The 27,815-nt window shown below is 42.4% G+C and overlaps 2 protein-coding genes and 1 long non-coding RNA gene across 3 annotated transcripts in view; 1 reads left to right on the top strand and 2 right to left on the bottom strand.

Annotated features, from left to right (window-relative positions):
- LOC145397537 (zwei Ig domain protein zig-8-like) overlaps nt 1-3,661 on the top strand; it is an 8,640-nt gene extending 4,979 nt beyond the window's left edge. The window contains exons 6-9 of the mRNA XM_080270608.1: nt 506-562; nt 846-1,018; nt 2,346-2,475; nt 3,519-3,661. Coding sequence (XP_080126734.1) covers nt 506-562; nt 846-1,018; nt 2,346-2,475; nt 3,519-3,661 — 503 coding nt within the window. The remainder of the gene's footprint in view (nt 1-505; nt 563-845; nt 1,019-2,345; nt 2,476-3,518) is intronic.
- Nucleotides 3,662-21,085: 17,424 nt separating this feature from the next.
- Nucleotides 21,086-23,349, bottom strand: LOC145397439 (uncharacterized). Its single transcript, XR_013896988.1, has 3 exons — nt 23,216-23,349; nt 21,716-21,775; nt 21,086-21,217 (listed from the first exon to the last, which is right to left on the bottom strand). It is a non-coding gene; the product is annotated as an uncharacterized LOC145397439 (long non-coding RNA).
- Nucleotides 23,350-23,808: 459 nt separating this feature from the next.
- Nucleotides 23,809-27,532, bottom strand: LOC145397536 (uncharacterized). Its single transcript, XM_080270607.1, has 3 exons — nt 27,486-27,532; nt 24,776-26,203; nt 23,809-23,854 (listed from the first exon to the last, which is right to left on the bottom strand). Exons 1-3 carry the CDS (start codon nt 27,530-27,532, stop codon nt 23,809-23,811), a joined length of 1,521 nt encoding a protein of 506 aa, XP_080126733.1.
- Nucleotides 27,533-27,815: the final 283 nt, after the last annotated feature.

Genomic DNA, 27,815 nt, shown 5'->3' with positions numbered 1-27,815 from the left:
GCTGGGTGGTCAGGAGTAATTAGAGATCAATCAGAGGTCAATTAAAGATCAGTCAGAGGTCACTTAAATATCAATCAGGTCAAAGCATCAATTAGGGGGAGGCGGTGGCTGAATCGGTAGAGAGGCGGCCTGCAGTCCTAATGGACCCAGGATCAAATCCCGGCTGGGGCAGGGAACAGTTTAAGGATTTGAATTTCGTAAAATCAGACTTTACTGATCTACCAGAAGACCCGCCGACATGTAAAAATACCCCCGCTAATACCAATACCAGTCATGTATGAGACAGACCTAGCATGTTTTCAATACGGATGGTGGGTAATAGCGCCAAAGTGGTGACATGTGGAGCTGTGTAGGAGGACTACTGGGCCTTGGAAGCCTTAGCCCAGAGTTGGACACATAAAAAAATTTGAAGCCATAATCAGCCTTAGGGCAATTAGCGGCTGGTTAGAGGTCATTTAGTGTTTTATATCATTCGTTACTTATCGCGGTGTTATTATTTTGACAGACAAGCGGGTCCTGGACAGTGGATTGTACAGAATGCCGCCAGTTACCGAAGAACAGGGTGAGTCTGTAGCGGGTTAGAAAAAGGTATTAGAAGTACTGCCGTTTTTGTTTTGTTAGTCATATCTGTACAAATTTACTGTATCAATATCCTAACCTAAACCAAACCTACCCTACCCCAGCCTAACCTAACCTAACCTGACCCAACCTAACTTAAACCTACCCTAGCCTAACCTAAACCTACCCTACCTTAGCCTAACCTAACCTAACGTAACCTAACCTACTCTACCTTGCCCTACCCTAACCTAACTTACCCTCACCTCACCTATCTCCTCATTCGTCAGGTCGCTACGAAACTCACATTATCGGCGCGGGGTCAAGGTATTTACAGACGGGATCCACACTACTACTAGAATGTGTTGTTACCTATATCAGCCACCCTCCTGCTGTCCTCCTCTGGTACCATCGACACCTGCCCCTTTCCTTCGAGTCTCACAGGGGCGGGATTGCTATACAGGTGAGATAAGAGATGAGAGAGACAGGTGAGAGATAAAGGAGAGAATGGTGAGGGATAAGGGAGACAGAGAGATAAAGGTGAGACAGAGAAAACAGGGATAAGGGAGACAGGTGGGAGATAGAGATGGATGAGAGACAAGAGACAGGTGACTTAGAAAGTCATTCATCATCCATCAATCATCCAATCCTACGTAGCCCCATAAGAAGCGTAGGAGTCCGGGGCCAGGCAAGTTGATCCTGACATTTAAGATGAGAGTGACCAGCCTCACTCATCCCTGTGGGGCATTACATGAGCAATAAACCCCTACCACCTCTTGGATATAAACCTTCACCGGCTCAATCCGATTGGAGCACGGTAATTACCCACTAAACCATCAGGTGCCAAAATTTGGTTATATGGTTACCACCCAGCGTAATAAATTGTTTCCTGGTGTACAGGAAACCATCTGGCTTGTCACTCAGTGTAGAGTCACCAACAGGCAGAAAGAACAGGAAAGACTGAAGGAAAGAAAGACAGAAGAGGGAGTGTAAAGTCACCCGTAGGCAGAAGGAAGAGGAAAGAATGAAGGTAAGAAAGACAGAAGAGGATGGAAGGAAACAAGGATGGAAGAGAGGAAAGGGCAGACACCCGACAGCAGCACTACATCGAGTGAGTGGAGTGCTGTTCCCGGGTGTCTGCCCTTTCCTCTCCTCCATCCTTAAGAGACAGATGAGAGAAAGACAGGTAAGATAGAGACAGGTGAGAGCTAGAGAGACAGGTGTGAGACAGGGGGAGTGTCTCTACAGGAGTGAGAGATAGGAGTGGCAATCTAGAGAAAAAATGAGTCTCTCTTTCATAGTGTCTCTGTAATTATTACCTTCAATATGCTGGTAGGGAGACATGATGATGATGATGATAATGGTAGTGGTGGTGGTGGTGGTGGTGGTGGTGGTGGTGGTGGTGGTGGTGGTGGTGATGATGATGATGATGATGATGATAATGGTGATGATGATAGTGGTGGTGGTGATGGTGATGATGATGAGGGTGATAATAAAGACAGTGGTGATGACGATGATGATGTGATAATAATGACCGCAGTGATGATGATAATGATGATGATGATGAGGGTGATGATGATAATGATAATAATGACGATAGTTATGACGATGATAATGATGACGATGATGATGAGGGTAATAATAATGACGGTAGTGATGATGATGATGATAGTAACAGCAGTGGCGGTGATAATTATGATGACTGATGATGATGATGATGACAGCAGTGATGATGATAATAGTGATGATAATGATGATGTCAGTGATGTCTAACCCTATTCTGACCCCAGGTAGAGAGGTCAAGAGAGCAGATGACCTCACAACTCCTGGTGGCGGGAATGCAGAAGGAAGACTCAGGGACCTACACCTGCGCCCCTCTCTCAGCGCCTTCTGCTTCCGTCAACGTGCATGTCAGCGAAGGTAAGATCACGGCGCTATGGTCAAAGGTCATTTTCCTGGAGTGCATACCTCCTAATTTGGCCTCAGCGAAGGTCATATCACGGCGCTAAGGTCAAAGGTCATTTTCCTGGAGTGCATACCTCCTAATTTGGCCTCAGCGAAGGTCATATCACGGGGCTAAGGTCAAAGGTCATTTTCCTGGAGTGCATACCTCCTAATTTGGCCCAGATTCTCGTTCTTCTTAAGTTTATTTTACGCAGCTCAGTTGCAGAACAAGGTGATGCTACGGCTCTACACTCTTTCCATGGCACTTATTCGTGACTAGCATCATATTCCAGTGTTGATAACAGCCGGACCCAAAAATAAATTGCTAAGGAACAGGTGCTGGGGAGACTGCCTAATGAACGAGAATATGGGTTTTATAGTTGAGTTGGGAATGAGTCTCCTTGGTTACTAGTCATATTAACCTTTCCATCTGACTAAATCTAGCCATCAATTGAGCTGACTGGGGTTAGGGATCTTCGTCAGGTTAGGAAGCATGCCAAAAAATTCAGTGACCCTTAGTTATGACTTAGGACTGAGTCTCCTTGGTTACTAGTCAAATTAATCTCTCCATTTGACTACAGTTCAGCTGAATGGGGTTAGGGTCTTCGTTAGGTATAAAAAAAAAAAAAAAAAAAAGCACTAGTACTCTATTAACTCTCTCTCTCTCTCTCTCTCTCTCTCTGGAGGCTAAAAAACGTGCTAAAACTCTCTCTCTCTCTCTCTCTCTCTCCCTCCTGCAGGCTAAATGAAAGTACTAAAACTCTCTCTCTGTCTCTCTCTCTCCCTCCTGCAGGCTAAATGAAAGTACTAAAACTCTCTCTCTCTCTCTCTCTCTCCCTCCTGCAGGCTAAATGAAAGTACTAAAACTCTCTCTCTGTCTCACACCTGCAGGCTAAAAAGCGTACTAAAATCTCTCTCTTTCTGGAAGCTAAAAAAAAAAAAAAAAACTAAAATCTCTCTCTCTCTCTCTCCTTTTGGGGCTAAAAAAACTACTAAAACTCTCTCTCTCTCTCCTGCAGGCGAAGTAGGGGCGGCGGTGCAACAAGGGCGTAACAGCGCTGCCCAGGGACACTATCACGCCAAAAAGATCCTCGCTCCTCATCTACTACTACCGATATTACGGCATCTACTTCTACCCCTTCTTCGTCGCCTCCTTCCGTAGCGACTTCTTCGGCGCCTGGCTCAACTATTTATGATAATTTTCCAGCTTTATCATTATTATTATTATCATCATTATCGTCATTGTCGTCATCATCATCATCATCATCATTCCGCCTCTTTCCTACCCACGGGTAAAGTGAGGTTGGGTTCATTCATCATCACAACCACCACCATCACCATCATCATCGTCATTATCGTCACAATCACCACCATCAGCATCATCGTCACAGCCACCATCATCGTCATTATCGTAATCATCATCATCACCATCGTCATCACTACCACCACCATCATCATCGTCACCACCACCACCACCATCATCATCATCATCATATCATCATCATTTCCCTTCATGCTACCCACAGGTGAGGTGAGGTAATGTTCATCATCATCATCATCACCGTAGTTTCTTAAAATACTGTACTGAAATAAATCTTTTCAAAAATAGCTTTTTTTCCTTCTTGCTCATAAACACACACACACACGTTCAGAATTGTCTGATGCTACGTGGATAATAAGATAGCTCCCTGGGTGTGGGAAAAACACAAAACCAGAGGATTTAATAATTAATAATAATAATAATAATAATAATAAACATATGGAAAATTGTGCTTGGTGTTACATAGCCAATAAGACAGCTTTATGGGTATGGGAACACAGGAAAACTTAGGCTATAATAATGATAATAATAATAATAATAAAATGGCTATGGGATGGACACGTAGCCATAATAGTTACCCCTTTCTACATCGCTTTCTATGGTCCGTGGTGTCCGTTTTCTTTTACCTATTATATGGCATACTTTCACAAAATTCCTGTCTGACGGCAAACTATAATATTGAAAAAGAAAATACCACATCTCTGCCCCCATTTTTTTTCCACAGGAGCGGAGAGGAGAATCTAGAATGCCTTATATTTAATGGAGACATATATCCCAGCTATGAGAGTGAGAGATATTTTCTGATGCAGGATGAACGAGAAAAGTGCAAATATTTCCCCATGTATCTTCTGTTTATCTAAAGCCAGACGCCCCAATCCCACAAGGGGTGGCCACAAACAAACCGCCTCCATGTCGCTCTGTCTCCTGCCATTACGATGCCCTCCCCCAACACCCCCTCCCTCTCATATACCTCTCCACTCCTTTCCTCCATCTCATCCTCGGTCTCCCCCTCCCTCTCTTCTACTTCCTGCAAAAAAAAAAAGCCATGTTATGATCGTAATTCCCCTTCCTGGATTTTAAAAACAGATCAAATGCTTCTCGTATGTATAAGAGCTTTTTAGAGAGAACGGGAAAGGGAAGTGTGTGCTGCCTTCCCGAAAAAAAAATAATAATAATAATATGATTTTTACTTCCGTAGCTAAGATGATGATGATGATGATGATGATGAGGAGGAGGAGGAGGAAAGAAGAGAATATGAACGACGAAGATGAATGTGATAATGATGAATTTTCGAGAGAGAGAGAGAGAGAGAGAGAGAGAGAGAGAGAGAGAGAGAGAGAGAGAGAGAGAAACTTTTTTCCTCCTCCTCCTCCACTTCTTCTTTTCCTTCTCCTCCTCCTCCTTTTCCTCCAACTCCTCCTCCTCTTCTTCTTCTCCTCCACCTCTTCTTTTCCTTCTCCTCTTCTTCCTCCTCCTCTTCTTCTCATGCAGGCCACCAACACCTACAAACATCACCATCTCATTCCCATCTCTTTCCAACTTTTAAAATTTCTTCTCAAACTGCAAGCACCTTCCTTTCCTTCTTCTCCTCCTCCTTCTTCCTCTTCCTCCTCCTAATCCTCTTCTTCTTCCTCCTCCTCCTCCTAATCCTCTTCTTCTTCCTCCTCCTCCTCCTAATCCTCTTCTTCTTCCTCCTCCTCCTCCTCCTAATCCTCTTCTTTTACTTCCTCCTCCTCCTCTCCCTTTTTTTCTTTCTTTTTCCTCCTCCTTCTCTCCTTTATTTTCTTTCCTTCTCCTCTTCTTCTCCCTAATTTTCTTTCCTTCTCCTCCTCTTCTCCCTAATTTTCTTTCCTCCTCCTCCTCTTCTCCCTAATTTTCTTTCCTTCTCCTCCTCCTCCTCTTCTCCCTTATTTTCTTTCTTCTTCCTCCTCTTCACCCTTATTTTCTTTCTTCTTCCTCCTCTCCTTTATTTTCTTCTTCCAACACTTCTCCCTTATTTTCTTTCTTCTTCCTCCTCTCCCTTATTTTCTTTCTTCCTCCTCTTCTCCCTTATTTTCTTTCTTCCTCCTCCTCCCCCTTATTTTCTTTCTTCCTCCTCTTCTCCCTTATTTTCTTTCTTCTTCCTCCTCTTCCTTATTTTCTTTCTTCCTCCTCCTCTCCTTTATTTTCTTTCTTCTTCTTCCAACACTTCTTCCTTCGCTACTTTTTCTTCTGTTCTCCTCGTCCTTTTTTCTCTTCAATTTCCTTTTTCTTTTCTTCTCCCTCTCCTCTTCCTAATCCTCCTCCTCTTCTACTTCACTCTTCCTCCTCCTCTTCTTCACTCCTCCTCCTCCTCCTCTTCTTCTTTTTCTTACTCCCTCTGTTCCTTCTCCTCCTCTTCCTTCTTCCTCTATCTTATCCATAACCTCAACTTCCTACACTTGTTCTTCTCTTTACCCTCCTACGAAATCCACCTCTTCTCTCTCTCCTCTCTCTCATCCACGACCGTCCACTATCCTTCTCTTCTCCCTTCTCCCCAAACCCCCCCCTCTCTCTCTCAAGCACATCTATCCCTCTCCTCTTCTCCACACCCACCTCTCTCTCTCTCTCTCTCTCTCTCTCTCTCATCCACGTTCGTCCACTATATTCCTCTTCACCTTTCTCCTCCACCCTCTCTCTCTCTCTCTCCTCCACCTCTCTCTCTCATGCACATCTATCCATCTCCTCTTCTCCACACCCACGTCTCTCTCTCTCTCTCATCCACGTTCGTCCACTATATTCCTCTTCACCTTTCTCCCCCACCCTTTCTCTCTCTCTCTCTCTCTCTCTCTCTCTCTGGACCCACGCCAAAGCCAGCGATTCCTTTCAATTCCCGTAAAGGTTCGCCTGGACGTCAGCCACAAACTTGGCCCATAATGTTTTTCACGAGTTTGGTGCCACGTGATGAAGAAAAAATAAAATAAGAGAGTTACCCCTCAATTTTAAGGCCCCTTCATCCCCAGAGAAAGAAAACGGGATGTGTGAGATTCATGTCGCGCGCATTTTTTTTCATATATATGCGAGAAAGAAGGAACCCAAGGCCAGAAGTCCGTATTCACCCGTGTCTGTCTGTTTACGATGTCTCCAAATGTCACTGGTTTGCATATTTTCTTGGCGTCGGCGGTGGTATGCCTTCTCTGAGATTAAAATGGGTGAATGTGTAGGTAGATGGGTGCTGTATGCCCGCCATAAACGGAAAGGGATGGATGCAGGCAAAGAATTAAAATGAGAGAGAGAGAGAGAGAGAGAGGTGCTGTATGCCCACCATAAAGGGGGAGGATGCATGCAAAGAACTAAATGAACTAAAACGAGAGAGAGAGAGAGAGAGAGAGAGAGAGAGAGAGAGAGAGAGAGAGAGTGTGTGTGTGTGTGTGTCTGTGTGTGTGTGAAAAGTGGACTGCTTGTGAGTTGCACTGTTTGTGTGTGTGTGTGTGTGTGTGTGTGTGTGTGTGTGTGTGTGAAAAGTGGACCGCTTGTGAGTTGCATTGTGTGTGTGTGTGTGTGTGTGTGTGTGTGTGTGTGTGTGTGTGTGTGTGTGTGTGTGTGTGTGTTTTGACCGCGAATAGCATCATTATCCACAGAAAATGGGAAATCGACTGGCAAACTTCGTAGAGGTAAACCTATGACAAACCGAGTCTTTCACGCGTTAAAATCCACTGTTCATTATGCCCCTACCAGAAATAATAGATAAATAATAGATAAATAGATAAGGACTTGGAAATAATAGATAAATAGTAGATAAACAGATAGACTTACCTCCTGGCTGTCCAGATAGATAACTTCTCGACTTTGATGTTTTTTCTTGTGCTGTTAATTGTCTGAAAATAATAAAATAAAATTAATTGGAGATATTTTTTGTGTATAGGAATAAAACAATAATAAATAAATAAATTGGAGATATTTATAAAGTGTACAGCAATTTATATCTATGGCCTTTATTCCCGTCGCTTCCTAACACCATTTCCTGATTGATTTATTTAGCTTATTATACCTTACTGTGTTCTTCTGTGCTTAATAATAATATTAACAAATTGGAGATATTTATTAAGTGTATAGCAATTTATATCTATGGCCTTTATTCTCGACGCTCCCTAACACCTTTTCCTGATTGATTTATTTTGTGTATTATACCTTTCTGTGCTCTCAAAAAATAAATATAAATAAATTGGGGATCTTTATTACGTGTATCTATGGCCCATATTCCCGACGCTCCCTAACACAATTTCCTAAGTGATTTATTTTGTTTATTACACCTTACTGTCCTCGTATGTGCTATCTGGAAAGTAATATATAAAAATAAATAAATTAGAAATATTCAATAAGGTCTATAGCATTTTATATGTATGGCCCTTATTCTCGACGCTCCCTAACACCTTTTCGTGATTGATTTATTTTGCTTTTTACACCTCACTGTCCTCTTCTGTTACATAAATCAATCCAATATCGTCATATATTGCAATTTATATCGACGGCTCTTATTCTCGACGCTCCCTAACACGTTTTCCTAAGCGATTTATTTTGCTCATTACACTTTATTGTCCACTTCTGTATTACATAAATCCATATAATATCGCCTTGCTCTGTGCAGATAATAAATTAACAGGATATTAACCGGCGATATCCAAAAATAAATCGCTAAGGAACAGATGTTAGGGAGCTTCCTTAATCGATGAGAATGGCGGGTTGTCTCAGTGTTCCAATATAAACGTTTCTGTAACTTATCCATCTATCTATCTACTTATCTATCTACTATGTACGAGCATGTATGTGTACCGGTATGTATGTATGTGGGATATGTATGTTTTTATTCACCTACATATTTATAAATCTGTAAATTAATCATATTATTTCATACACAAAGGTATCTTCATATTATCTATCTGCATCTTCCTATCTATCTATTTATCTATCTATCTATATACTGCATTCATTCGCTCACCTAATAAGCTATCTACTTACCTATCTATCCATTTATATACCTATCTCTCACTTCTATTTCCATTTATGTGTATCCATTCATCTATCTAAATATCTATCATTCTACCTATCCATCCATCTATCTATCTATCCGTCCATCCATCTACTTATCTGTCTATCTATCTATCGCATGTCCTGGCCTCCTTACGCACGCTCATAAAAATACAGTAAGAGAATTATCATCCATCCATCTATCTATCTATTTATCCAACTATCTATCTATTTATCTATCTATCACCCTCCTCCCCTCCTTCCTACACGCTCTCAAACATACAATAAGAATAATTATCTTTTTCCGAATTGCTTCCCTTTAGGCACATTGTGTGGAGAGAGAGAGAGAGAGCAAGGGGGGGAGGAGAGGAAGGAGAGAACTTGGGGGTGAAATGGGGAGAAAAATGTTTGTTAGACAAAAAAGGAACTATGTCAAACGAGAGAGAGAGAGAGAGAGGGGGGGGGTAGACAGACAGACGGATATACAGTAGGTAGATACACTGGGATACAGAGAGAGAGAGAAAGAGAGAGAGAGAGAAATTACTCCCTCTTAATATACTGAGCCGTGGAGCACCAGGTAATTAAAAGCGTCCATAAACGTTTCTCTTTGATGTAAAAACGTTTCTCTGATGTTAAAGTTTCTGTGACGTATAAACGTTTCTATGATGTATAAACGTTTCTCTGATGCATAAACGTTTCCCTCTGATATAAAAACGTTTCTCTGATGCATAAACGTTTCTCCGACGTAAACAAGTGGGATGGCGTGCTTCTATCCAGGGGTATCAAAACGTTCATTGTTGACTACCTGTAATGACCTCGTTAATAGCCTTTGTTACACCTTGTTGACCCCTTTCACTACGGGGCACCATTACTGCGTTCAATGAGAGAGAGAGAGAGAGAGAGAGAGAGAGAGGGATGCCGACAGAAGGATATAGATACATTGGGATATAAATGGAGAGAGAGAGAGAGAGAGAGAGAGAGAGAGAGAGAGAGAGAGATGAGGTGCAGTGGCATTGTGATTTTACGGACGGAGGGATTTGGATTTCACGTATTCAAATTTTCGAAATGTTATATACTGTAGGGGAGGCATTTGCTTTAGTTTCGTTTAGTTTAGTTCAGGTAAAGTTAGCATTTAGTTAGCTTAGTTTCGTTTAGTTTAGTTTAGGTCGGTTAAGTTAGCATTAAGTTAGTTTAGTTTAGTTTAGTTTAGGTCGGTTAAGTTAGCATTTAGTTTCGTTTCGTTTAATTTAGTTTAGTTTAGGTTAGGTAGGGTTAAGTTGGCATTTAGTTAGTTTCGTTTCGTTTAAGTTAGTTAGCATTTGGTTTAGTTTAGTTTAATTTAGTTAGGTTGGTCGCATTAGGTTAAGTTAGGTTCGGTTAGGTTAGGTTAGATTTAAACCGGAAGTAGGCTTGTCTGTGAGTTCTAATTTCAAAACATAACACCATCGCTATACAACTTTTTGGAAAATTTTAATCCGTGAACTCTAAATCCGGTAATCCGTCAAATCCCAATGCCGGAGGTGCAGTAATCCGGTCAGAAGGGAGGGATTACATGGAGCCTAAACACAACCACTACCGCAAGGATTATTTTTGAGTATTTCACGTTATTTATTACCCTATTTATCTTTACCAATAATTTAGGGTCTTTAAATCTGTGGTCTTTAAACATATGGTCTTTAAATTTGTGGTCTTTAAACATATGGTCTTTAAATTTGTGGTCTTTAATCTTTAGATTTGTGGTCTTTAAACATATGGTCTTTAAATGTAACCTGTGGTCTTTAAACATATGGTCTTTAAATGTAGCCTGTGGTCTTTAAACATATGGTCTTTAAATGCAGCCCGTGGTCTTTAAACATAGCCTGTGGTCTTTAAACACATGGTCTTTAAATGTAGCCTGTGGTCTTTAAACACATGGTCTTTAAATCCAATATATTATCCCTACAGCACTTAAATCAGAAGAGAAGGAGTTATAAATATGTTTAGCACATTCCAAATCTTAAATTGTTTGTCATCATCATCATCATCATCAGGACCTCCTTTCCCACCCTAGGGCAGGATGAGGAGTAGCAATGTCCAGACAGCCTAAATTTGCCCAGTCCAATGGGCCACGTTTCCATTCACTCATTTCCAAGCCCCCGGAATCCTGGCTCTATCTGATACGCTAAAAACATTCACCACGTTCTGTAGCTTCACATAAACATATCAGATTGTAAGTACATTAAAGAATAATTCGTATTAATGAATTACATTAAAGAAGAACATTAAGGAATTACTCGTATATTATGGAAAGAATGTAAAAAAAAAAATTAGTGTATATAATGTACTAACCTATCAATCAGAAAATAAACAGTAATATAATATTTATCACATAAGTCTGGTGAAAAAACAGTAACAATAACAACAACAACAACATATACAGCCTACGGTCCTAATCTTATATTCCCCTCCCCCCCTCTCTCTCTCTCTCATAAACTCCTTTCTATTAAACCCATTCTGGTAGTGCTTTGCCAGGTCAATGGTGAAAGAGTAGAATTGGGCGATTTTTTTTTTTTTTCAAGCCGACCTCTCCATTAAAATCTCTCTCTCTCTCTCTCTCTCTCTCTCTCATGGTGGTGATGGTGAGAGTCAAAGGGTATTCCCTCCCACCCCCACACCCCTCTCTCTCTCTCCCTCCTTTCCGTTCCTTCTCCCTCCCTTTTCTCTCCTACTTTTTCCCTTTCTCTCTCCTACTGACTCCTTTCCACTCCATTCTCCTCTTTCCTCTCTTCCATTTACCCCATCTCACCATCGCCTTTCCTTCCTTCCACCTCTTTTCCCCATCTCTCTCCTCTCCTCTACTCCCTTCTTTCCTCCACCCTTTCCCTCCTCTCCTCTCTTCCTTATCTTCCTCTCCTTCCTCCCTCCTCCTTTCCCTCCTCTCCTCTCTCCTTCTCCTTTCATTCCTCCATCCTTTCCCTCCTCTCCTCTCTCCCTCCTCCTTTCTTTCCTCCACCTATTCCCCCCTCCTCTCCTCTCTCCCTTCCTCCTTTCTTTTCTCCAACCTTTCCCTCCTCTCCTCCCTCTCTCCTCCTTTCCCTCCTCTCCTCCCTCCCTCCCTCCTCCCATGTCCTCCCCGGTTCTGTCAACATTTAAGAAGTTTGCCCAAGACCCAACTTCCTTAAGCTCTTCCACATCCTTCAAACGCTATCTTTTTCATGGCCATTTTTTCCGTCATCTCCTGTTTCAATCCGGCGTAATGTGGAGAGGATGGAGAGCGAGAGACTAACGAGGAGAGTGTATGTGAGTGAGGTGGAGAGGGGGAGAGGGAGGGGGAGGCCGAGGATGGAGTGGAGAGGTATATGAAAGAGGGGGTGTGAGTTGAGGGGATGGAGTGAGAGACTAACGAAGAGTGTAGGTGAGTGAGGTGGAGGGGGGGGAGGGAGGGGGAGGCCGAGGATGAGATGAAGGGACGGAGTGGAGAGGTATATGAGAGAGGGGAGGTGAGCTGAGGGGATGGAGTGAGAGACTAACGAAGAGTGTAGGTGAGTGAGGTGGAGGGGGGGAGGGAGGGGGAGGCCGAAGATGAGATGAAGGGACGGAGTGGAGAGGTATATGAGAGAGGGGGTGTGAGCTGAGGGTGATGGAGAGACTAACGAGGAGTGTATGAAAGAGGTGAAGTGGGGGAGAGGATGGGGAGGCTGAGGATGAGATGACGGGACGGACTGGAGAGGTATATGAGAGAGGGGGTGTGAGTTGAGGGGATGGAGAGAGACTAACGAGGAGTGTGAGTGAGGTGGAGGGGGGGAGAGGGAGGGGGAGGCCGAGGATGAGATGGAGGAATGTAGTGGACAGGTACATGACAGAGGGTGTGAGCTGGGGGAAGGGCAATGAAATGGAGGACAGGACGACATGGAGGCGATTTGTTTGTGGCCACCCCTTACGGGATTGAGGCACCGGGCAATAGATAGACAGACAGATAGTAAATATGAAAGAAAAAGACCTGGGTAACAGATTATATTGCTGAATCGAATGCCACCGACGCCATATTGCATTTTGGTCGAGGCCAGAGTAAACACGGCATCGCAAAATCTCGCAAAATATCGCAAAATCTCGTTCCCCTCCAGTGTAGTTCGGTTATTCAGAGGGAAATATTGAACTTCTGTGTGTGTGTGTGTGTGTGTGTGTGTGTGTGTGTGTGTGTGTGTGTGTGTGTGTGTGTGTGTGTGTGAGTTAGCTTGAATTTCTTTTTATTGTTTTTCTTTCAGTTAACCTCTTCTTTCTCTACGTTAATCTTTCTTCTCTTCCTTCCTCTCCATTTCCTCCTCCTCCTCCTTCCTCTTCGTTTTTCCTCTTCCTTTCCTTTTCCTTCTCCTCCTCCCTTTTCCTCTCTGTTGCTCATCATCCTTTCCTCCTAATCTTCCCAAATCCTCCTACTCTTCCTCCTCCTCCTTTCTCCCAATCCTTCCATCTTCTTCCTCCTCCTGTCTTCCTCCACTCTTTTCCCCCCTTCCTTCTGTCTTCTTCCTCTTCCTCCTCCTGTCTTCCTCCACTCCTTTCCCCTCTTCCTCCTCCTTTCCCCCTTCCTTCTGTCCTCCTCCTGTCTTCCTCCACTCCTTTCCCCCCCTTCCGTCCGTCCTCTTCTTCCTCCTCCTCCTGTCTTCCTTATTCCTTCTTCTCTACTTCCTCCAATCCCTCCACCTCACTTCACCGTAACCATGTGCTGGATAGATCACTAGTATATTCCTCTTTTTTCCTCCTTATTTCTTCCGTCTTCCCTCCCTCTCCTTCTTCCTTCCTTCTCCTTATTTCTTCCTTCTTCCCTCCCTCTCCTTCTTCCTTCCTTCCTCCTCCTCCTTCCCTACTTTCCTCCAAGCCTTCCAAACCACCGCAACTGTGTGTGTGTTGGGTACGGTGAAAGACCACATCAATATATCCCTCTATTTCTTCCTTCCTCCTCATCCTTCCCTACTTTCCTCCAACCTTTCCACTCCACCGTAACAGAGTGTGTGTGTGTGTGTGTGTGTGTGTGTGTGTGTGTGTGTGTGTGTGTGTGTTGGGTACGGTGACAGGAAGAGAGAAATGCTACTCTCCCTAACCACAACGTCCGCATCACTGCAATATAAACCGGTATGCCTTTGCACTTGGCTTCAATGTGGGTGGGTGGGTGAGGAGGATAAAGGGAGGGATTGGGAGGGTAGGATAGGGTGGGTGGGGGAGGGGATAGGGTGAGGGATTGGGAGGGTAGGATAGGGTGGGTGGGGGATAGGGTGAGGGATTGGGAGGGTAGGATAGGGTGGGTGGGGGATAGGGTGAGGGATTGGGAGGGTGGATAGGGTGGGTGGGGGGATAGGAGAGGGGAGATAATAAAGGAATTCCTGAGGTCCTTCTATGTCCTTTGAGCAAACTGGATCTCTCTCTCTCTCTCTCTCCACGTGTACCCCCCCTCAGTACAAGAGTCAATATTGATAAAGAAAATGGAATATGTGGTAAAAGGCCTCTCTCTCTCTCTCATACGTATTCACATCCTTTTCCCTTTTAAACAACGCCATCTCACAAATACACACTTCCACCTCCTCCTCCTTTCCCCCCTCCCCTTCTCCCCCCCTCTCTCTCTCCATTCAGTCCCTTCCTTTCAAATTCCCCTTCTAATTTTCTCTCCCGCTCTATATCTTTATTTTCTTACTCTCTACTCACTCCATTCTCTTTCACGTGCTTTTCCTAACCTCTCTCTCTCTCTCAGCTTCTTCCTCTGAACATCTAAAATTCCTTCGTCTCTATCTTAACCAACAAAAATAGTCTCTCTCTCTCTTATTCCGAAACGCCTTTTCAAGATTATAAGAGTCTTTTGAGACGGTGTACCCTGAGGTGAAACGAATTAAGAGAGAGAGAGAGAGAGAGAGAAATTCAGATATGATCATTTTCATATACTTCAGTACTGACATTTGTTAAACACTTCAGCATTACATCGTGTGAGTGAATGGTGGGCGGTAGGAGTTCAAAAGGTGTTATATCAGCAACTACTTTCCCCAGACAGAACTACATCGCATGAGTAGATGGTGGACGGTAAGTTTAATGCGAGACATCAGCTTTCATCTTCACAGAGTCTCCCGAAGGCAGAAGGAAGCACTACATCGAATGAGTGGATGGTGGGCGTTCGGGGCGATAAGTTAAATACCAGTTAACCTACATCGGCGTTTATTCTCCCCGCAGTACTACATCGTATGAGTGGATGGTGAGTATTATACCAGTTAGGCTATATCAGCGTTTATTCTCCCCGCAGTGCTACATCGAACGAGTGGATGGTGAGTAAAATACCAGTTATATCAGCGTATATTTTTCCCTCCACCAGCCTCATATTCCCAGCTTTCTGTAAAATATGGCCGAGATAAAAATATTGAGGCGATCTGCATAATGGCGTCCTTAATGCAAATGTTTAAAGATGTATTACTCATTCCAGACACCCACTTTATTTTCTCTTTCAGTAATGGACTAATAAAGACTGAGAAGGGGATATCTGGACGGCATTCTTGTGTGTGTGTGTGTGTGTGTGTGTGTGTGTGAGAGAGAGAGAGAGAGAGAGAGAGAGAGAGAGAGAGAGTGTGTGTGTGTGTGTGTGTGTGTGTGTTCAATATTTATAGATGTCTATGCTTCAAGAATTATGGATGTGACTGTATGAAGCGTGAAACGATGACCTGTAGTGATAAATAATAACAATAATAACTAAAAAGGGTGGTAGTAGCAACAGTAGTAGTTGTAGTAGTAGTAGCAGTATTAGTAGTGGCAGTAGTAGCAGTAGTGTTAGTAGGAATAGTAATAATGGAATACTTCAGGTCTCTCCTCTTTTTATTTCTCTCTCTCTCCTTCTCTCCTCCATGACAGTCTCTCAAAATAATCACCTCAAAGTGTGCTCAAAGTCAGGAGTCACCAAAATTCAATAAAATAGCTTTGGGGAAAAAGAATAAAGAAATAATGATGTAGCTGTATTGAAGGGATAATAGCCTGTTTTCATCTGACGGAACTGTGCCACTAAAAACTTGATTACTAGTGTTAATCTGTCGTTACTTCAGCATTTATTCCTCTCCGTAGCACTTCTTCGTGACTTGCACCAAATTCGTGTTAACCTAGCTCAGTATTAATTCGTCTCCTCAACACTTCTTCGTGACTAGCACCAAATTCAAGTATTAATCTATTGTTACAGCTCAGCATTCATTCCTCTCCATGGCACTTCTTCGTGATTAGCATAACATTCTAATATTAGTCTACTGTTACAGCTCAACATTACCTCCTCTCCACAGCACTTCTTCGTGACTAGCACCATATTCTAGTGCTAATCTATTGTTACAGCTAAGCATTTATTCCTCTCCGTAGCACTTCTTCATGACTAGCACCAAATTCTAGTGCTAATCTATCGTTACAGTTCAGCATTTATTCATCTCCGTAGCACTTCTTCGTGATTAGCACCAAATTCAAGTGTTAACCTATTGTTACAGTTTAACATTTACTCCTCCACAGCGGTTCTTCGTTACTAGCACCAAGTTCTAGTATTAATCTATTGTTAAAGTTCGCATTAATTCCTCTCCACAGCACTTCTTCGTAACTAGCACCAAATTCTAGTACTGTATTAATCTATCTACAGCTCAGCATTCAAGGTTAATATTGACACTTAGGCTAATTAACGTGAACAAATCAAAACACTTCAATTTTAAGCCCAATTTAACATGATCTAAGCAAAACACTTCAATTTTAAGGCCAATTTAACGTGAACTAAGCAAAACACTTCAATTTTAAGGCCAATTTAAGGTGATCTAAGCAAAACACTTCAAATTTAAGGCCAATTTAACGTGATCTATGCAAAACACTTCATATTTATGCCCAATATAAGGTGAACTAACCCCTCACCTCAATTTTAAGGGCAATTTAACGTGATCTATGCAAAACACTTCATATTTATGCCCAATATGAGGTGAACAAAGCAAAACACCTCAATTTTAAGGCCAATTTAACGTGAACAAAGCAAAACACGTCAATTTTAAGGCCAATTTAACGTGATCTATGCAAAACACTTCATATTTAAGCCCAATTTAAGGTGAACTAAGCAAAACACCTCAAATTTTCAAGTGAAGATAGCCTAATTCACTCTTACCTTGTCTTTCTGGATGATGGAGGAGTGGCGTGAGGTTCCAATATTTTTCCGACCGCTAACTGGCGCCATTTCAGTTACCGTATTCAATTCGAGTAAAAAATAATGGTTTCAAATGCTGATCACAAGAATACGCTGTTGCTCTCTAATCCGTTGGTCTATCTGTTGCGCTCTAATCCGCTGGTTTCAAATTCTTCTGAGTTGCTGTCACAGGTTCGTATTTTCGAAGTCCAAAATACTGATCGCTGATATTTTTTCAATGCTATTCACAACTGCCCACTGTTGCCGTCTACCAATAAAATGAGCTCTGTTGACATTTTAAAATCGCAAGTAGACACAAATAGACATCGCCGCTGCCTAAATGCTCATCACAAATGTACTTCTGTCTATAATCACGAATTCAGTTGCTAAAATCACAACTGCGCTATTGTTGATCTAAAAATAAAAGTTATTCTTGCTGTTTTAAACGCTGATCACTAACGAATATTGGTGGTCTTGAATCACGAATGCACAATGCTGCTGTCTAAAATGCTGATCACAAATATATGGAAGTTAATTCACCTTTCACAAAACCAACATTCAACAATCTGACCAGAAAAATTGACGTGCCACTCTCTATCACTGCCTGACGGATACTGAACATTATCGTATCGGGAGGCTAGAGGCTTTACAGAAACTAGATATCGCTAAACTTTTCCCAAAACTCGCTAAGATACAATAATCTCCAAGAAATCTCCTGAAAAATGCTAATACCTCTAGAATATTGTTAAAACAGTGTAATTTTTTTTTTAATACTTTAAGCATATCGCTAGCACTGAATGTGGCTAGAAAATGCTAAAAATGCAGAATATCGCTAGCGGAAATGGATAAAAAAAAATGCTAAATTGCGACTGTATCATCATTTAAGACAGCAGAAATCGATGCTAACCTGAATTACCATCTCCGTCTTGAATTCTGAATTGTAAGAATGGAATGATACTAGATTATGATGCTAGTCACAATGAAGTGCTACGGGAAGAAGGTAGGGCCATAACAGTAACTTTCTGCCAATGAGATAGACGAAATAAGCTTAACTGGTTGCAGAGAGACAATACTACAGCGGTACATCCTTTCCACAGCACTTCCTCGTGACTAGCATCTTAATCTAATGCTAATCTTTTGTTACAACATGGCATTCAAGTTAGAGGAGGTAATTTTGGGTCAAGTAAGAGCAGAGGATAAGTCGAAATTTAAATACGTGCAGCAGAAAACCGTTAAGGAACATTTTAAAATTTATCATCCTTGCCTAGTGGTAGGTGGTGGCGACCATCATCCACTCACTTGATGTAGTGCTGCCTCCTTCTTCCTTAGCCTTTATCATTCTTTTTCTGTGCCTGCCCTCCTCTCTTCCTATTTCTCCCATCTTTCCTGTCACTTCTTATTGCTTTTCATTCCTTTACAGGTGGCTTGACATTGAGTGACATGCCAAATGGTTTCCTGTAAGCCAAGAAACCATTTACAACGCTGGGTGGTGACCATATAACCAAACCAAACGTGCTCCTTACGTGTCAAAAAGTGGATTGGTGGAGGGTTAGTGCCCATCCCCGTAAAACAAATAACTCAAAGTCAAATGGCCACCCCTTACGGCATTATGGCGTCTGGCAATAGATAGATAGATAGATAGATCACCCTTGCCATATGTTAACGTTTCCGCGATGGTTTATATTTGCACATTGACACTGCAAAAATCTGTGGTGAATTTCTGATAGTACTGGAAACTGATATTACATGCCCTCTACGTAACAGAAAAAGTTATGTAGTCTTTCTGTAGAGGAAGTGATAATACTGCAAATTATTCTACCCATATTTAGCTGAGAGAAGTAATATTGCCTGTTTATATTTACCTATCTATCTATTTGTGTGTGTGTGTGTGTGTGTAAAAGTAAATGAGATCCTTTTAAGTTTCCGTCTTGTCCTGCATCCACTCTCTCTCTCTCTCTCTCTCTCAGGCAGAACGTGAGCAAGAGCCAACCAGCACAATATTTGCCCAAGAATCAAAGCAAACAAACAACTCAAACTGACATCCATGTAAACAAGAGCCAACAAAATAGGGACCGAGACGTAACATTGACTTTTCATTGGTTGCTTTCTACGGAATCTTGTAGTAAAAATTCACACATTCAAAGCCCCCTTCTTCGATCTATGGCTAAATACACAAACTAATATAATAATTCACTGTCTTCACTACGTCTCATATATTCTTAATCTCTTCACTACCTCTCATACTTTTTTCTCCTCTCTCTCACAATTCATTCTTACTCTCGTTCCTGTGTTACTTTCTCACAATTCATTCTTACTCTCTTTACTGTCTTACTTTCTCTCACAATTCATTCTTACTCTCTTCACTGTCTTACTTTCTCTCACAATTCATTCTTACTCTCTTCACTGTCTTACTTTCTCTCACAATTCATTCTTACTCTCTTTACCATCTTACTTTCTCACAATTCATTCTTACTCTCTTTACCATCTTACTTTCTCACAATTCATTCTTACTCTCTTTACCATCTTACTTTCTCACAATTCATTCTTACTCTCTTTCCTATCTTACTTTCTCACATAGTTCATTCTTACTCTCTTCACTGTCTTACTATCTCTCATATTCTTACTCTCTTCACTGTCTTACTATCTCTCATATTCTTACTCTCTTCACTGTCTTACTATCTCTCATATTCTTACTCTCTTCACTGTCTTACTATCTCTCATATTCTTACTCTCTTCACAATCTTACTTTCTCTCACAATTCATTCTTACTATCTTATTGTCTCTCACAATTCATTCTTACTCTCTTCACTGTCTTACTTTCTCTTACAATTCATTCTTACTCTCCTGTCTTACTTTCAAAATTCATTCTTACTCTCTTCACTGTCATACTATCTCACAATTCATTCTTACTCTCTTACTGTCTCTCACAATTCATTCTTACTCTCTTACTGTCTCTCACAATTCATTCTTACTCTCTTACTGTCTCTCACAATTCATTCTTACTCTCTTCACTGTCTTACTTTCTCTCACAATTCATTCTTACTCTTCACTTACTTTCTCTTATAATCTACTTTCTCTCTCTCATAATTTACTCTTACTCTCTTCCCTGCGTCTTTACTGACACCTTTAAAAATGATCTTACACCAAACGATTCCTTTATTTAGTAAAGAAATGCATCATTAAGCCAAATATATTTCTGTTATAAATGGTAAATATACAGATGATTCCCCTTCAGTAGTAGTAGTAGTTGTAGTAATAATAATAATAATAAAACAATAATAATAATAATAATACAGAAATAACAATAACAGTAAAGTAATAATAATAATAATAATAATAATAATAATTTTATTATTATTATTATTATCCATCCATCCATCATCCAATCCTCCGTCGCCCCATGAGGAGCGTAGGAGCCCGGGGCTAGGCAAGTTGGTCCTGACATTTAAGATGAGAGTGACCAGCCTCACTCATCCCTGAGTGGCATTACATGAGCAGTAAACCCCAACCATCCCTTGGTTTTAAACTTTCACGGGCTCAATCCGACTGAGGCACCGTAATTACCCACTAAACCACCAGGCACCATAATTTGGTTATATGGTTACCACCCAGCGTAGTAAATGGTTTCCTGGTGTATAGCAAACCATTCGGCTTGTCACTCAGTGTTGAGTCACCCACAGGCAGAAGCAACAGGAAAGAATGAAGGAAAGAAAGACAGAAGAGGGTGACTACTGTAACTGCTACACACTATAATACAGCTTAGCAGAGACTATTGTAACTGCTACACACTATTATACAGCTTAGTAGTGACTATTGTAACTGCTACACACTATTATACAGCTTAGCAGAAACTATTGTAACTGGTACACACTATTATACAGCTTAGCAGAGACTATTGTAACTGGTACACACTATTATACAGCTTAGCAGAGACTATTGTAACTGCTACACACTATTATACAGCTTAGCAGAGACTATTGTAACTGCTACACACTATTATCCAGCTTAGCAGAGACTGTTGTACCTGCTACACACTATTATACAGCTTAGCAGAGACTATTCTGCCTCCAAGGGTCTCAAATCAACCTTCATCAGTGCCTTCACTACCCAACGGCTCTGCTAAACTGCATAAAGTCCTCTGGTAGCAGCATCAAGAGAGAGAGAGAGAGAGAGAGAGAGAGAGAGAGAGAGAGAGAGAGAGACAGACTGGAGAGGTTACAAAATCCATCCCTTGCCTATTCCCAAAACCAGCGCTGACGATGTGGCGTGATCTGAAAAAAATAAATAAATAAATAAATAAATAAAAATAAAACGAATTAAAAACAGACAGGCCTTAAACTTCGGCCAAAATTTCCAAACACAAGGGCAAGATGGGAGGTTCATGGGGAGAACAGGTCCATGAGAAATACAACTCTTGGGAAATGGGTCTATGAGAAATACACCTCTTGGGAAATGGGTCAATGGGGAATACAACTCTTGGGAAATGGGTCAATGGGTAATACAACTCTTGGGAAATGGCTCTCTCTCCCTCTCTCTATCCTTATATTTTATAGCTCTTACTGTCAGATTAGTTTAACATATTCTCCTCCCCATCCATTGTATTTCGTCTCTCTCTCTCTCTCTCTCTCTCTCTCTCTCTCTCTCACACACACACACAACAATCAACTTCCCTGTCACTTCATAACCGGTGTCGTCATCTTACATCAATGGAGGAAGCATCAACAACAACACCAACACATCAACACAGCCGGAACTACAGCCAAACTCACCTTCATGCTCCTGGTGCTCTTTAGTTGGTACCTGGTCTCTCCCACCTCGTCCTCAAACACCTAAAGAGAAAAGCATCAATTTAGCCCACGTAATAACAGTAATTATCATCGTCATCATCAATTATCATCATCATCAATCATCTCTCACCCCCTACATCCTCCTCCCCTCCAAAAATCATCTGTTTCCAGGCTCTTAGACAGGAAAAACCATACGATGAACAAACCTCATATTTCAAATTATACTAGAAAGGCAGAAGGTTGCGATAGGCTCAGGGTATAAGAAAACTGTCTAAGATATCAGGTTCTAGAAGGGTTCAAAATAAGAAAATTCTCAGGATGAAAGGCTCAAGTAGGGTTCAGAATATAAGATAATTGTCTCAAGATGCCTGGCTCAAAGTGGGGTTCGGTGTAAGAAAATTGTCTCAAGATATTACGTTCAAATAGGGTTCAGAGTAAGAAAATTCTCAAGATGAAAGGCTCAAGTAGGGTTCAGAATATATGAACACTGTCTCAAGATGCCAGTAAATTTCAGGATAAGTGGCCAAGAAAGGGATTTATGGGGCCAAGAAAGGGATTTATGGGCCAAGAAAGGGATTTATGGGGCCAAGAAAGGGATTTATCGGCCAAGAAAGGGATTTATCGGCCAAGAAAGGGATTTATGGGCCAAGAAAGGGATTTATGGGGCCAAGAAAGGGATTTATGGGCCAAGAAAGGGATTTATGGGCCAAGAAATGGATTTATGGGGCCTAGCAAGGGATTTATGGGGCCAAGAAAGGGATTTATGGGGCAACAAAGGGATTTATGGGGACAAGAAAGGGATTTATAGGGCAAGAAAGGGATTTATCGGCCCAGAAAGGGATTTATGGGCCCAAGAAAGGGATTTATGGGGCAAGAAAGGGATTTATGGGACAAGAAAGGGATTTATGGGGCAAGAAAGGGATTTATCGGCCAAGAAAGGGATTTATCGGCCAAGAAAGGGATTTATGGGACAAGAAAGAGACGTGCAAGGCCTTGATAACTAGTGCTGGTAAGAACACTATCTATCTATTTATTGCCAGACGCCTTAATCCCGTAAGGGGTGGCCACAAACAAATCGCCTCCATGTCGCCCTCTCCCCCGCCATTTCACTGCCCTGCTCCCAGCTCACACACACCCTCTCTCATATACCTCTCCATTCTAGGAAAAAACAGTAAGGAAAAACAAAATTATCTATAGTAAATGTAGACAAAAAAAAATGGCAGAATGAATATGCCTTTGTCATATAAAGATCGCCAATGGAAGAAATAGTTTAGCATTAATTAACTATGTGAAAACCTTAAGGGGTGAAGTTACTGGGCTAGAGGCAGTGTTTTTTGCCCTAGTTCTCTCTGGTCTGTGTGTGTGTGTGTGTGTGTGTGTGTGTGTGTGTGTGTGTGTGTGTGTGTGTGTGTGTGTGATTATTTTCTTTTCTCTTCGTGTCATTATTTCAGTTTTGCACTCCTCTCTCTCTCTCTCACTGACCCTCTCCGTGGCGTGGTGGAAGCCTTGGCTGCCACGCTGCGCCTCCAGCATCTTCCTCTTCATCTCCGCCGCCGCCTGTGCATCTGACGCGTTCATCCTGCCCATCAGCCGCCAGAAGGTGTCAGTACTGAACATGCCCCGAACCCCGCCCAGCCAGCCACCGCCCCCCTGAGCAGCGTCTTCGGGCCGGATTATTTCTTCTGCTTCCTCCGCAACTGGTATGTCTCGATCATGAGGCGGCCTGAGGAAGAATTAGCAACCTTAGTTCCCCCAAGACCGTCCCTACAGCCAGCCACTACCTCCTTGGCCAGCGTCTTCGGGCCGGATTATTTCTTCTGCTTCCCCAGCAACTGGTATGTCTCGATCATGAGGCGGCCTGAGGAAGAATTTACTACCTTACTCCCCCCAGGTCCATCTCTACACAAAATAAATACCTGGAATAAGGCCTATTAGTTATAAGGTCACTAGAGACACATGACCTTTCCTTGTCTCCATCATGGGGTGACCTACGTAAGAATTCATTGACCTTACTCCCCCCAGGTCTATCTCTACACAAAATAAATACTTGGGAATAATGCCTATCAGTTATAAGGTCACAGCCACATGAACTTAACTGGTATGTCTCGATCATGAGGCGGCCTGAGGAAGAATTTACTACCTTACTCCCCCCAGGTCCATCTCTACACAAAATAAACACTTGGAATAATGCCTGTCAATTATAAGGTCACTGATGCCACATGACCTTTCCTGGCTCCTCTACAGTGGATATATCTCGATCATGGGGTGACCTACGTAAGAATCCATTGACCGTATTCCCCCCAGGTCTATCTCTACACAAAATAAATACTTGGGAATAATGCCTATCAATTATAAGGTCACTGATGCCACATGACCTTTCCTTGTTCCTCCGCAGTGGCTTCTGTCTCGACCTTAAGGCGGCCTCAGGATAATTTCTAATCTTAATCCTGCCAAGTCCGTCTCTACAGATAAGTTATATTCAAGAAGGTTTATAAGGTGGCTATGTGAGGACCGGTAATTCATGCTTGGGTAAATTTATGAATATGGCAGCTAAGATAAATCACATTCAAGAAAGTTTATGAATACGGTGACTAAGGACAGATAACTCATGCGTAGGTAAAGTTATGAATACGACAGCTGAGCAAAGATAAATTACTACACAAGAAAGTTAATGAATACAGTGACTTTGTGGACAGATAACTCATGCTTAGGTAAGTTTATGAATACGGCAGCTGAGCAAAGATAAATTACTATTCAAGAAAGTTAATGAATACGATGACTAAGGACGGATAACTCATGCTTAGGTAAACTTATGAATACGGCGGCTAGGCAGACAAATTACTACTCAAGAAAGTTTATGAATACGGTGACTAAGGACAGATAATTCATGCTTAGGTAAGTGTATGAATACGGCAGCTGAGCAAAGATAAATTACTACTCAAGAAAGTTTATGAATACGGTGACTAAGGACAGATAACTCATGCTTAAGAAAATTTATGAATACGGCAGATGAAAAAAATAATGCAAAGAAAGTTCACGTACCTGACATCGCGTCCTCCTCCCAAGCCATACGCTCGGCCGATATGATTCCCACTGATGTCATTGATGTCACGTCTCCCACCAGCATAATTTCTACTGACATCACCCCTTCTGATATAGTCTTCACCGTTGTCATATCTTCCACCGATGTCACTCCTTCCACTGATGTCACTCCTTCCACTGATGTCACCCCTTCCACTGATGTCACCCCTTCCACTGATGTCACCCCTTCCACTGATGTCACCCCTTCCACTGATGTCATTCCTTCCACCATTGTCATATCTTCCACTGATGTCACTCCTTCCACTGATGTCATCCCTTCTGATATACTCTTCATATCTTCCACCGATGTCACTCCTCCCACTAATGTCACGCCCTTCGCCAGTGTGGTCTCTGTTGATGTCATTCCCCATACCGACATCATGCCATCCACCGCTGTCCTGTCCTCTGGCGATGTCACTACCACCGATGTCCTGCCTTCCACTGATGTCACAGCTATTGATGTCCTGCCTTCCATTGATGTCACAGCTATTGATGTCCTGCCTTCCATTGATGTCACAGCTATTGATGTCCTGCCTTCCATTGATGTCACAGCTATTGATGTCCTGCCTTCCACTGATGTCATTTCCACCGACGTCCTGCCTTCCACCGATACCACTATCACTGATGTCCTGCTTTCCACTGATGTCATTTCCACTTATGTCCCGCCTTCCACCGATACCACTGCCATTGATGTCATAGCTATTGATGTCCTGCCTTCCACTGATGTCATTTCCACCGATGTCCTGTCTTCCACTGATGTCACTTCCACCAGTACCGTCCCTTCCATCACCACCGTGGCCACTGACGTCATTTCCTCCACTGATGTCACGCCCTCCGCTCAAGTCCCACCTTCCATCAACGTGACCTCGTCCTCGGTCTGCCACTCCCCTGCCAGACTGAGGCTCACCGGTCCGACTGTCTGGCAAAGCGAGGCCACTCAGGGGATCACACACCTCCATCGCCTCCACCTCCGCCATTTTCCTCCGAGCTTCCTCATGGGGGTTGTCAGCCATTTTGTTGGAAGGTGTTGGCAGGCGTTCTTGTTGGCAGATTTGGTTGGTTATTGGTAGGTCTTGTTGGCAGATTTGGTTGGCAGTTGTTGGTAGAGGTGTTCGTGTTGGCAGATTTGGTTGGCAGGTGTTGGTAGTTGTTGGCAGATTTGGTTGGCAGGTGTTGGTGTTGGCAGATTTCGTTGGCAGGTGTTGGTAGTTGTTGGCAGATTTCGTTGGCAGGTGTTGGTGTTGGCAGGTCTTGTTGGCAGATTTGGTTGGCAGGTGTTGGTGTTGGCAGGTCTTGTTGGCAGATGTTGGTGTTGGCAGGTCTTGTTGTTGGCAGGTGTTGGTGTTGGTGTTGGCAGGGGTTGTTGTGGGGGGCAATGCACCAGTAGTACTGCAATGGACAAGCAGGACAATTACATAACAGGGTCTTTAGCCCCTTGTCGTGCAGGTTGTCAGTCTTCCTTCAGGTGGTCTGTGTTACAACGACAAACTTTATACAGAAATGAAAAATAAGATCAAGATTTTATCCCGATTCACTACACGAGGATCAAAATCAATAATGAAATAGCTAAACTGTAATTCAGGCCTCATTAACCCTTTCGCCTTTTATACATAAGCTATCAAGATGGTTTTGTTATGCTGTGATTTTTTTAAGGCAAGAAAGAAGGAACCCAAGGCCAGAAGTCCGCAAAACTGTCCCCTCCATGAATAAAACAAAAACATGATAACAGTGCCAAATTCAAGATCCGTAAAAGGGTGCTGAAATCTGGCTTCGTTAACCCGTAGAATTATACAGCTTCCCTCACCCAAAGAAAATAATATGCCCAGTGCCTTCGCTCGCTGGCACTTGACCGGAGGGGGCGGGGGGCCTAAAACACCTTCTCGACGACATACATATCTAGACCAAACAGACTGTCTGCTGATGGTCCTCAGTGGTTGTGTGGAAAGTTCAAAAAATGACTAAGGGTTTGGAGTTTCGGTATTCTTACATCCAAACTTAATATCAATAAACAGAAAGCTTGAAAGGAAAACAGAGATAGATACAGAGTGAGGGAAAATGGAAGCTGGTATTGAAATGGGGAGTGAGAAGTGCGTAGAGTTTTATCCGTGCCAGGGTGCTTCTGCCACGACAACCAAAACACCTCCTCTGTGAATATTAATCTGGACAAACTCGGGACATCAGATGCTGCATCCCAATGGCCTCATGTGCACTATTTCGTTAAAAAGAGCTTTGTTACGTACATGCATACATACGCAGAAATACACATACAGAAAAACAACAAGCAGTATTATGGCACCCTGAAGTATATATGGTCATGGCAACTATGTGGGTTATTTTTCTGTATGCAAGGAAGAAGGAACCAAAGGCCAGAAGCCCGCAAGATTACTCCAAGAAAAAAAAAAGAGGAAAACATGCTAACAGTGTCTATCACGATGCAATAATGAACAAGAAAAGCAAGCATGTTTTGTAGTAAGAGGGTCGAGGTGGTAGTACAGTACAGGTGTGGACTGGCGAACCTACGGCCATAATATCGATCCCGGATGAGGTCGGGAAGTCTGTGTATTTGAGTTTCGTTAAAGTGGCCTATGCGTCTCAAATCACCAGCTACCCGCGAAAATAAATAACTACAAATACATAAATACACGGTGAATGTAAGAAAATACAATCACACCTGTCCTGCATGCCCAAGTGGTGCCATGTGAAGGTGTTTGGAACCATATGTCGATGATGCATATTAAACCTGCGTACTTGGTAAATTTACAACCCGCGAGGAGCAGTGTGTTTATTGCTATACGATTGAAAATATAAACTGTCTTCTATATGGCTTAATACTTGACTAAAATTGGTTATAAAGTGTGCAGGTCCTGTAGTAGTAGTAGTTCATTCATTCATTCACTGCCAGACGCCATGTATCCCAAACGGGGTGGCCAAGGGCTCAGAGTTGTTTTACAGGGCACTAATCCTCCACCAACCCCACTTGACACGTAGGGGTAGTAGTATT

This window comes from Coenobita brevimanus, chromosome 41 (assembly GCF_032717465.1).
Source record: "Coenobita brevimanus isolate Jiangsu-jjx chromosome 41, ASM3271746v2, whole genome shotgun sequence".
NCBI lineage: Eukaryota > Metazoa > Arthropoda > Malacostraca > Decapoda > Coenobitidae > Coenobita > Coenobita brevimanus.
The sequence above is the reverse complement of the archived record's forward strand: the minus strand, read 5'-3'. Positions and strand labels throughout refer to the sequence as shown.

Coding starts and splice junctions, on each gene's coding strand:
- LOC145397536 (XM_080270607.1), bottom strand. CDS start 27,532: ATGGTTCCAAACACCTTCACATGGCACCACTTGGGCATGCAGGACAG. Junction 26,204..27,485: donor CACTTGGGCATGCAGGACAG/GTGTGATTGTAT, acceptor TGTCCATTGCAG/TACTACTGGTGCATTGCCCC. Junction 23,855..24,775: donor GGAGGAGGACGCGATGTCAG/GTACGTGAACTT, acceptor ATTCTTCCTCAG/GCCGCCTCATGATCGAGACA.